Genomic DNA, 12,327 nt, shown 5'->3' with positions numbered 1-12,327 from the left:
GGATGACGCAGCAGTAGGAGCACAGTGAATGAGTGAGCAGAGGCTGGGAAAACAGGCAGGGGGTATGTGGCTAAGGAGGTAGTGGTAACACTTCGACACTGAGAATACATCAAGGACATGCTAATGTAAGGAGCAAGCTACAGAATTCTGGAGTATGGAGGGGCTGAAGAGTCTGTTGATCTCTTCTTTCCCCATTTCTAAACCTCTCGACCTCTTGTTATGCATGGGCAGTTCTCACAGGAAGCTCCAAACAGCTTTGCACTATTGTCACTGTTTCTGTACCAAGATTCAGCAAACCTAGCATTGTAAGGGATACAGCATTAGCTATTAAATTGATCTAGATTGCAGAGCTTAAATATTATTACAGAATTATTAGGGCTCTGTCTGCTTTAAAGAAAAAAAACTGTGTCAGATAATTATGACGAGTATCTCGAACTTTTCTGTTCACAAGAATACTGAACAGAGTACAAAATATGAGCTCCTTTGTATAGTGCCACTAATGGCATTAAATTTTGTTGCCATATTCTAATCCTCTATTCTTTGAAAGATATAGCCCATCAGAAGGAAAGAACATCAGTTCATACCAACTGTAGAAGCTTAGATTTTCTGGAGTTTCTTTTGCTTTGTTTACTATCGTGAAAATAAAAATTGTAATAAAATATGTACTTTCCTTTGCTAGAAGACTTGCTTGCTTTACAGCTCATTTGGCCTCTATTTTTTGATACTTAATATTGTCTCAGTGTTGCCACAGAAGAAGCAACCAAGGCAAAACAAAGGCGAAATACACAAAAGCATTTCAGTTCCTGACCCCTGCTGTAGAATTCACAGCAGTAAGCCAAGCACTAAACCATCCCTGTGCAACTTGTAGAAACAATCATATGTATCAGAACACGCTTCATAGCAAACCCCAAAGCAGAGGTCATCTAAAGGAAATATAAGGGACAAAGTTTCATCCCAAGTCTACATCTTTGGTAGTGCTTTCCTCTAGGCTGTGCAGAATTGTCTGTAAGACTGATGGTCTGCAGACGTTCTCTGCAGACTAAGTAGATGGAGAGAATGGAGTGGTGCAGGCAATCTATTTAGGTGATTCAAGCCATGAAAGTAAGTGTGTTTGCTCTATAGCCTACTCTGCACAGGGGAACTCTCCCTCTCCCACAGAAGCTCTTTCTACAGAACTTGATCTAATTAAAGATTTGTTGGGATCACAGACGGCAAGAACGAACATGTCTCTATGGTTTTTCAGACAAGTCTTGTGGACATTAAACTCAGTATTAAGTTTGTATTTTGTTTTCTATTACACAGTCCATGGTTAAAGGATTTATAGCAATGTACTTAACTCCCCAGAAACATGTTGATGCCTCCTGTCAAAACTGTTCTAATGAGTCAAGTTTGGGAGAAATGCTGTGATACTACACCACACTCATCATTTTCTTTCCTGCTATTCTGTACCCCTCCACACATGTGGTGGGTTGACCCTGGCTGGGTGCCAGGTGCCCACCAAAGCCGCTCTATCACTCCCCTCCTCAACTGGACAGGGGAGAGAAAATATAATGAAAGGCTCATGGGTCAAGATAAGGACAAGGAGAGATCACTCACCAATTACTGTCACGGGCAAAACAGACTCGACTTGGGGAAAATTAATTTATTACCAATCAAACCAGGGTAATGAGAAATAAAATAAAATCTTAAAACACCTTCCCCCCACCCCTCCCTCCTTCCTGGGCTTAACTTTACTCCTGGATTCTCTCCCTCCTTCCCCCGCCAGTGGTGCAGGGGAACAGGGAATGGAGGTTGCAGTCAGTTCATCACATGTTGGCTCTGCCACTCCTTCCTCCTCAGGGGGAGGACTCCTCACACTCTTCCCCTGCTCCAGCATGGGGTACCTCCCATGGGAGACGGTTCTCCACGAACTTCTCCAACGTGAGACCTTCCCATGGGCTGCAGTTCTTCACAAACTGCTCCAGCACGGGTCCCTTCCAGGGGCTGCAGTCCTTCAGGCACAGACTGCTCCAGTGTAGGTCCCCCGCGGGGTCACAAGTCCTGCCAGAAAACCTGCTCCAGTGTGGGCTCCTCTCTCCACAGATCTGCAGGTCCTGCCAGGAGCCTGCTCCAGCGCAGGCTTCCCACAGGGTCACAGCCTCCTTTGGGCATCCCCCTGCTCCGGCGTGGGGTCCTCCCCGGGCTGCAGGTGGATATCTGCTCCACTGTTGACTTCCCTGGGCTGCAGGGGGACAGCCTGCCTCATCATGGTCTTCACCACAGGCTGTGAGGGAAATCTCTGCTCTGGTGCCTGGAGCACCTCCTCCCTCTCCTTCTTCACTGACCTGGGGGTCTGCAGGGCTGTATCTCTCACATGTTCTCACTCCTCTCTTTGGCTGCAGTGATGTTGCACAGGTTCTTTTTCCCCCTACTTAAATACGTTATCCCAGAGGTGCTACCACCGTTGCTGATGGGCTCGGCCTTGGCCAGAGGCAGGTCTGTCTTGGAGCTGGCTGGCATTGGCTCTGTCGGGCATGGGGGAAAGCTTCTAGCAGCTTCTCACAGAAGCCACCTCTGTAGCCCCCCACCCTGCTACCAAAACCTTGCCACGCAAACCCAATACAACATATTTCCCCGTTAAATTAACAACTGGCAGGGAGCTTTGCTAGTGGAATTACATATATTTCTTTTGCCATGACCTTCCTATTTAAATTAACTTATAATTGCTTTTTCTCCCCTCTCTACTGTTTTTAAAGAACAAGTCTATCTAAATCAGATTCACCATATTGTAACCCTTATGTCTAACAGTATTAACTTAACTGTGAGTATCTAGCAGAACCGTGGCTCTGTATACAACAGAGACATTGGCATGAATTTCTATCTTTCCCATAAAGAACAACTAAACCACTGTAGTGTTTAGGACTAAGCCAACACTCACTAGCTTCTCCATCCATGAATGTCAGAGCCACAGGCAGAGAGGACTTTGCCTTGTCTAGTCTTTGAAACTGCAAAATCCTAGGCCTGTTCAGGAGTCACGGCTCAACACTGACAAATACCACACCTCAGAAATCAAATTAACTAGATGACTATTTGAGGGACACTAAAAGAAAGAGGAGAAAGAGTGGAGACAAGATACTTCAGACTGAAGCACTACCGTTTAGAAAAGCTGTTTTCAGTCTTGAAGTCTTGGCACCTGGGAATTTATCTGTGGTTACAACTTTGCATTAAACTTTGCATAAAAATAGGTCAGTCCTGTTCAGAAAGAAGCTATAAGGACCCAAGGAGAAAACAATGGGGACAGAGAAGTTAGCTTGCTCCTGAGAACTATCTTAATAATATAAATGTCCTTCAATAGTATATTTGGTTCTGCTTGACCAGTTCAGGGGATCAGCCTGATTCCTCCTATCTTTAAACAGACCAGTCACCTACAGCAAATGACTATGGATGTCACTTCATCTTTTCTTTTTTAGCTCAATAGGAAAACCAGATACCTTTTCTTTCAATGACTCAAATAATACTATAGACACAGGCACAAACATTTTTTCAGACAGAACACATTAGGAACCACAGAGGTGGTTTTGGAGTTGAAAAAGAAAGCTACCAGCTTACAAATAAAGTAGCACCACACATGCTTAAGAGAGAGTAATTCAACTTGAACAGTACAAACTGCCTTTTAAAGGGAAAACAGAATATCTAAAAATAGGAAACTACAGAACTAAAAAGGTGAAATATGTTAATGTCGGGTAACATTTAAGGAAAATGGTCTATTCCCTGTAGATAGTACCATACTAACATTTCCTTCAGAAGAAGGATTTCTTCAAGAATAATCAAAGTAATTACTATTTCAAAAGTGGGATTTGCAAAGACATCTCTATTTTATAATGCCTATTCAACAGTTTATGTGGAAGACCACACAGGAGCTTTGCTGACCGATTCTAGAAAGGCATCAGCCCAGATGTCAATGCCTTTAGAAAGAGAGGTCTGTAATCATATTAGGCATGAATGAAGCCCAGAATTATAAACTTTACTATAATACATTCTAATTCAATTGAATACCACATTTTTGTGGGTCTGCAATCTCTCTGAACCTTGAAAATGAACACATTTGATGAAGTGTTGAAAGTTTTCAGCTCTATGCACTGCAAGAGTTCCATCATATTAATTCTTTAACTAACATTATCACATCTTCCTAGTCTCTCCTCTTCCTAAAAGATTATCAGTCACTGATGTGTCCCCTAGTAACCTGAAGAAAGGCACCATTAAAGGAGAAAATAGAAACAGCACAAACTATAAAAGTTTTTTATGAAACTAATAGAAAAATGTCTAGCTAGTATTTTTGGAAATATTTTTGAGCAAGTTCTCTACATTTTTTAAATTTTTAGATCCAATAAATAAGCGTTGAGCCCACAAAAACACCCACATTGAAAGAGCTCAAGCCCAGGGGAAAAACATCAATTGCTTGGCAGGTTGGTTTCAGACACACTAGGCTAAGTATTCAGAAAGTCTGACAACAACCTACTCTAGGGGAAGAAGAGTGAGAACATGAATTATTTATGTGAACAGTGATAAACCCAAACTTTGTTTAAATATACATGGAATCAAGTTTTGACGATCTCTGGGTAGATTATCCAAATTGTGCAATAATAATGTAGTTCTTGAAGGTAACCCTTTTCTTTTCATGCTTATGACCATTGCTTTATACCTTAACATCATTTTTCAAAGATAAATATACTAGAAAGAGTATTTTCTTACACCTTTAATGGAAATTTTAAATTACTGTTTTGTTTTTTTTCTATTACTACTTTCCACTATTCTCACATAATGTAGAATTGAGCACTTAAGATTCAGAATCCAATTAGATGCATTTTATGTAGTGAGTGGTAGGCCATCTTAAATTATAAAACATATTCATGAGATTTTATAGACAGCAGAACATTTCGGGGCGGGGGGGAAGACACTTTATTGACTATGAAATGTCTCTGATTTGCCAAAATTTTGCAAAACCCAAATTCTGGTTTCTAACAGAACCCTATCTGAATTCCTATCTTTTCTGCCTTCATCTTAAGGAACCTGAAAACAGCACATTTACTGGAGCAACCAGATGACAGGTCTGTCTCTATTTCCTGGGATTCTTCATCCACTGCAGCGAGAACCTCACTCCGTGAAATTTCTATTGGCAGTTTACATGTATGTTGTAATTAAAGATGATTATGACCTAATTTTGTGGCTCGGGAGTTAAGTAACTCATAAGGCAGGAAAACAAGGTTTGCATAAAATTATTATGTTATGAATGCAAAGCTGATGGTAGAAAGCGTTTTGAAAGCAGGTTCTTTGAACTACAACTTTTTTTATTTGCAAAGATTAATATTGGATCTTGAGTATTACACCCTGTTCTAATGTTAATGATTCCATTTTATTCACTCATCATAAAATTCTGACAATTAGCTAGATATGCATTTATAATTTCTGCAGTTGGAAAACTATTTTTAATTAGACTATCTGGTATTCTCAGTAATTAAAACCATAGTAGTATTCTATATTTTAAGTGTCCTATATACTCTCGTATGGTAGCAAAATCTCATGAGTAACTGCTATGATGATATTCACAGTAACTGTGTTTTGCAGTCTTAACAGAGCTAAATATTTAAGTATTCCTCAAAAAACCCAGAAAGAACAATAGATATAGCAGACCTGGATATAACTAAGTATTTGGGAAAACATGCTTGTGGCCAGAGAACAAACACAATCAAAGAAATCAGTTATATTTTCCTGCTTGTGGGAACAACTTAAGGAACAACTTAATAATTCAATAAATGTTTTTGGATTAAAAAAAAAAAAGCTTCATTTTCTGCCAAAGAAAAAGAAAATAGGGTATTACAAAATAATGATTTTTCTTATTTCCCATGTAAAAGAAATTGGTATTTCCTTTCATCAGCTCTTATACTGAAAAAAAAGTGAAAGGAATAGGAAGAAAAGTTGCTGTGTCACTGCTGCAACACAGGAACTGCCATAACCGATCAGCCCCCTCAGCGGTCGTCTTCGCAGTTTTGTCTCAGAAGTATCTGGTATTGCCTAAGGCCAAAGCACTATAGAACTTTCCTTCATTATGACAGACAGCTGAATGACAATTTGTTTCTTCTATGCAGCACTCTGCAGCTTTTGTAAAACCATTACACTTCGAGGCACTGCAAGTCTTACACAGAGATTTGATTCATCATTTGATTCAACTCAGTATATTCTTGGTGATTTATACATGCTAATGTAACTTGAAATTAAAAAAAAAAAAAAAAAAAAAATCAGTCAGATTTGTGTTTCCCAGCCATTCAGATGTTTTTGGAATCTCAGTCATCACCTCAGCCTAAAATGTGTTGCTAAAAAAAATTAAACCCTGAGCCCGTAAGTTTAATAGTGTCTTGTAGTAGCTAGGTTCACCAGGTTAACTAAGCATGGCATAAACAAAAATTTTCTTCTACCAATATTAGATGTGTTCCATTCCAGCTTAATGTTCCCTGATCTTGTTTAACAGCAGAAGGGGGGGAAAAAAAAAAAAAAAGAGTACATCAAATTCACCTCTCTACATCAGGTACTATTTTACACACTGTCTTTCATTGCTCATTCTTTGCTAATTTAGTCTTGTAAGTATATCCTCTTATACCATTTTTTCCAGGACTTGTAAACGATTCATTACTTTTCCCTGGACCCTTTATGATTTTGTAGTGCCCTTGGATGCCATGCAAGGCAAAAAGCAACATAGTTGCTTGGTTTTGGACTGTTACCATACGCTTCATTCATTATGTCTTTTGAGTATCTAGATGTACTACATAGACTACTACAAAATTTCAACTAATCATTTAATATGCAGTCATTTTAATTCAAAGTGCCAGTAGAATCAAGTAAAGAATATTTTGATGAAATATTACTGTTACTAAACAAGTGCTACTAGTAATACAAAAACTATTATCAGAAAAATATCAGCTCTAGACACGAGAAAACATAAGCAATCAAAACTAATCAAATGTTACTTCTCACAAAGTTGAATAATGAATTCTGGTTGTAAATGTCCAAAACATTAGTTAGTGCACATAAAAGTATTTTGATCCAGTAAATCAACTAGATTCCTATGAGATTATAACAGAAAAAAAGATGTGGATAAAAATGATGAAGTCTTCAATGACAGTAAGTACCTCAGCACTTTTCCCTTCTCTGCTCTGGGTATGACTGAAACTGGGTGAGTGTAGCAACATATTCCCTGTGGGATACCTTTGTTGCCTCCAGCAACATAGACAACAGATGAAAGAAATATTCATGCTTTCCAGTAATGTTGTAATTTTTCTTATATTTGTTCCAGTCTGCCTTTACAGGAGTATCTGGAAGTAATGCACCCTTGTCTTTCATGGACAATGGTTTGGGTATGAGTTTCTCAGCTACAAAGAGGTAAAAGATACTTCAGATTAATTATTAGTACCCGCTGTAGTAATTAATTCAATTTTTCAAGTATAGTTAGAAACAAAACACTTAGTAATTCGATTTATAGCAGTTGGCTTCAACAAGACAGCTGGCTTCAACAAGACTGCCAAGTGAGTAATGTGTACTCAATAATTTACTAAATGTTACCTCTCTCTATTCACCTATTAAAAACAAAAGCTACACAAAAAAGATTAATAGAAGTAGCTTTGAGTGTTTTAACCTTGAACATTGCAATATATATTATGCAGCAAAGATTAGATAAATCATCTGAAAAAAGAAAAAATTGTAACTAAGCAACACAGCGTAAGTTTTGAGTCTTGCAAATCAGATGTAAATTATTAGATTCAATTTTAGAAAAGTAAATGGAAAAGTCAAGTAAATTGAAAGAAATCTGAACAAAAGTAACTTTTAAAGTAGTTATGTTAGTACCATTTTACTAAATGAATAGCTATGGAAAGCACACTTAAGAAGGATACAAACCTTTTGGAATAAAAAAATTCTTAAATCCGAACAGTTATTGAACTAACTTCTATCTCTTTTTTTTTGCTTACGAAGTTTCCCATGTTTTAAGACAATCATCAGCCTTACTTCACAGAAGGGGAACATAAGTTATGCAAAGTTTCTAATCTCTTTGTCTAGAGAAGTGAGAGTCATTTGGCCTGCTTTGCACATCAGTATCTCTACAGAGCTGAAAAAAATGAAGTAAAAATCAAGCCCCTATTTTTTTCCTTGACTAAAAACTAGCTGCTGTTTCTTTGTCCTCTGTATATACTGTATTCTGACTGCTAACTGAAATCACAGAAACAGAAATGCAGCCTCTGCGTATAATATAGTACGTGATACGTAGACAACAACATAATGCCATATGCAATTGCAACTCAATAAGTATACGGTGGAGTGGAGAGATATTAGGTATAGTCAAGACAAAAGCCTTTCTTTCCTTTGTTCCTTCAAACTATGAAGTCTCTACAGTCCACTCTCCTGAGCAACCTACAGGATAGGTGCACTCATTCACATCAGAGAACCATCAGCAGCTTTTTTAAACAGAAACATCCATTGACAAGTAAGCACGTTTAGATGCAGCATATCTCGTGGTCTGGTAATAAGGCTTTATATGATCACAATATATATCTTTAATTAGGATATTATTACATGGACTGAAAACCTCTAGAGAGAAAAACAGTACAGCTTTTTCCTAAGCAACCCGATAGATAAGGAAATTTCATGGCAGAAAATGTGAAGAATCTGTGGGCAGTGCATATTCCAAGAATGACAGTAAATTGCCCTAAAGTATATCAGGTTTGACAAATCCATGTTGTTTCTTCAACTGTCATTTACATCAGGTAGCTGTGAGAGACACTTCTGTAAATCTTGGAGTCAGTGGGAGATTCACCACTCATTACAATGATGTAAGGCAGAATATTTAATTGCCACTTGATGGAACAGCTGGTTCCACACAAGACAAACGTTACACATCTGCTGAAAATCTAGCTGCTTGCCTGGAATGAGGTCTACACATAAGAAATTTTTCCAAAAAGGATCGAAAATTAATACAGTCCACCTGGCACACAAAAGACATATTCCACCAATACTTACAGAATCCTTCCTTCTCAAATTATTACCTTATGTCTTAGTGTTGGAGAACCTTCCTCTGCTTCTGTTGGTCCTTCAGGTAGGAGAGTAGAATCTGGCACTAACCCTGAAGGTTGTTCTTCATATTCTTCTGAAAACAGGATCCATAATTCACCATTATGAGAGCCATGAAAGAATTATGGAAGTATGTATTTTATGTGAACAAACATGACATTACAATATAGCCAAAACCAGGATGTGGACTGAAGAGGTGAAAAATGTTTGAAGCCAAACTTTGTATGAGAATTTATAAAAATTTGCCCATTAACTTTTATTTATATCAGTAAGCTTAGATTTAAGTTTGATTTATATATAGGTAATTTATATAGGTAATTATGTAAAATAAAAAACAATCAAACATTTACATGACTAAGAACAAAGTCTATACTGATAGCAATGCAGCTGATACATTTGTTAAGTATCATATGCATTTCTTTTGATTCAATAATAAGATGGTCACCAACTGAAATAACAAATTATATACCAGGGGTTTTTTTTGCACAGTTTGCACAACTTGGAAAATCGCCTCAAAAATTTTGTTTTGTTTTTTTAGGAACAACTGGCCATCACTGAAGACTTCCTACAGACTGTTCTCTGGCTTATTTTGCAAGGAAGAAAGGAAGGAGAAAATGCGCAGGATGTGCAAGGGGAGGACAAAGGGGAAGGGCAGTAGTTAAGCTAACTTTAATTACCATCATCAAGTTAGCACAGTGTTATGTCCATGTTTTTTTAGGAAAGAGGCATAAATACTAGACCTCACTTGAAAGACAGAGGGAGGAACTAGAAAGTGGGGGAAAACATCTTGAGAAATGTTGGGTTAAAAGATTTCTAAACACCAGTATAACTGATAGTTTGATAGTTTAGGAAGGCAAATGAATTTCTTGTGGCATGCAACCACACACTACATCCATAAGCTGAATACTAACAACTGTCAGGACACTGAGCATCTTTACATCAGCTGACTCAGTAGGATGCTTACTGTATTATTTGTTCAGATTCATTTGGGTTTGTATTAGTTTAATCAAAACTAATGACAAGGACCTGGTAGCAAATTCAATGCTCAGATATGACATTTAACCATTACTGTTCTTTTAAAACTTCATACTGAAATCTACTTAGTTGGGAACTGAGCGTTCTCTATTAGAGTAGGGGGAAATTCAAGAGTTTTTACAGAAGTAGCTAATTACATCTAACAGAGGTTGCCTAAGAAAAACCTAAGAAGTCTGTGAAATGCTTTGAGGTGTCCTAAAACATTGCCAAGGTAAGGCATGAACCAGGTGGCTATATGTAAGAAGAGACAAGGAATCAATCCAGATGAATGATAATTAAGCCAGTACTATATAAGCTGGAATGTTTATCTACATGCCAATACCTTCCTAAGTCAGGTATGTCAACTTGCTAAGTGGTTAGCTAACTTAATACAATTTCTGCATTGCAATAAGTCATCATTATGCCATCTGTGTGCTACATAAATTCGTATCTTCAGAACAACAAGCAGTACTGCATGGTAAAATCTTGGACCATCAGTTAAACCCACACCGGTATACCAGGAAGACAGCAGTAAACTTACTTTCACCAGCCACATAATTAGCTGGAAAATAGCCTTGCTGTCCATTTGCTAGGCTGCCAAACCACCAGTTATCATTATCTTTGTATAACACTTGGATAATGTCACTGCGATGGATGGTTAGCTCATCTGATCGATGCGCTGTGTAGTCATAAAGAGCCACTACCTAAAAGAGAGATAAGAGCACCACAGCTTTATCACAACCATGCCACAGAGAAAAAAGCGCAACATTCACTTCCTCTTGCAGAAAAGCAGCTGAAACCAAAGCTGCACTTTGGTAAAAGCTGAGGCTGTCTCAAGTTTTGCTAATGGGATCAGGGGTGGTGGGAAAGCAGCAGGAGAGGCAAGATAAAGGACTGTGGGATTGTAGAAATGGTTAAGAACATTCAATTCACTAAGATTAGCTTCAAAACAGCAGCTGTTAGTTTTATAAGCAATTTACTTGTGAAGCAAAAGGAAAAAAAAAAAACTTCATACATTCACTTTCTCAGAATTGTTACACTACCTTCAGATCCCATTCTGTGTGTGCTCATGAAGCATATGTGTTCGAATAAATACTTCAACAGTATGACAGTTTTACCGAAGGAAAAATTTAGTACAAAAATATCATTGCGAAGTTTTGCTTTGATCACTCCATTTTTGTTGTTGTTGTTTAGAAATAAGGATTTGCATATACTATTTTATAAATATCTGCCAAAAATACATTTATATTGCATTTCACATAATAAATCCATTTGCCAGTGAAATACAGTGCATCTATACTTTTCTGGAAAAAAGTTCTAAGTGTGGTCAGCACCACGCATACTACATAGAATACATTACCAGAAGCCTACTTTCTACCTTGAATATGAAAATATCAAGTATAATTTCTTATTTATTTCCTATGCCCTATGAACAAAAATCTGTCCCGATGAATTCAGAGCAGAAAAGACCGAAAAGAAAACAAAGTGAACTGAAAGAATAAGGGAATTGCTCACTTCCCTCATCATAAGTGAAGAGCAAAATTATGACCTATTTTACACAAAGAACACTGCTTCCCTACATACAATCTTCACCTCAGATTCCTCTATAAAATTGTAAGTAAAGAGGTCAGAAACAGGGATTGTTAGGAGCAATGGGAGGTTATAGGGGATTGAAGGAGACAGCAAAGTTATGAAGATAGGGATTTGGAGAAAAAAACTTCCTTTTTTTATTACTAATGCATGCATTTAAATCCTAAGACTGCTGAACTGCACAGCACTTTTGATATTTGTATTTCTATTTTGAGTAAGATCACCTGTGAGTTATATGTGTAAAAATATAGCCAATGTCAGTTGTATTTTCATAATGTCATGTCACCAATTAAACAGATTAAAGCAGTTATGAATGGGAAAAGATGGAAATGATTCTACTATTGTAAATTCTATGTGGTAATTTGTGAGGTGGTCAGCATCAAAGAATTAGTATCAGCATAGTTCTCAGTAGACAGGAAATTTATCTAAATATGCATTCAGTAAACCTGAACTTACATAAAGAAGCTAAACAATAAAATATCCTTTATCCTAACTCTCCTCCCTCCACTAGGAAAGCTAATACAATAATTACAGGTGATGTTGACAATACAGAAATATGAACTATAGAACAGAACCAAACTAAAACACACTAATGAGCACCACAGACAAACAGTACAGGACTGGAAGCTT

General features: G+C 37.5%; 1 protein-coding gene across 8 annotated transcripts in view; it reads right to left on the bottom strand.

Moving 5' to 3' along the window:
* AHI1 (Abelson helper integration site 1) overlaps positions 1-12,327 on the bottom strand; it is a 100,333-nt gene that overhangs the window by 8,888 nt on the left and 79,118 nt on the right. For 6 of the 8 annotated variants that reach the window (XM_030022649.2, XM_030022648.2, XM_030022654.2 and 3 more), the window contains exons 22-23: positions 10,649-10,811; positions 9,069-9,169 (exon numbers count right to left, since the gene is read on the bottom strand). In XM_030022649.2, coding sequence (XP_029878509.1) covers positions 9,069-9,169; positions 10,649-10,811 — 264 coding nt within the window. Of the gene's footprint in view, positions 1-2,324; positions 2,505-7,239; positions 7,404-9,068; positions 9,170-10,648; positions 10,812-12,327 lie in introns of all 8 variants that reach the window. The other 2 variants (XR_003924638.2, XR_003924637.2) reach the window with 2 other exon arrangements.

This window comes from Aquila chrysaetos, chromosome 8 (assembly GCF_900496995.4).
Source record: "Aquila chrysaetos chrysaetos chromosome 8, bAquChr1.4, whole genome shotgun sequence".
Taxonomy (NCBI): Eukaryota; Metazoa; Chordata; class Aves; order Accipitriformes; family Accipitridae; genus Aquila; species Aquila chrysaetos.
The sequence above is the reverse complement of the archived record's forward strand: the minus strand, read 5'-3'. Positions and strand labels throughout refer to the sequence as shown.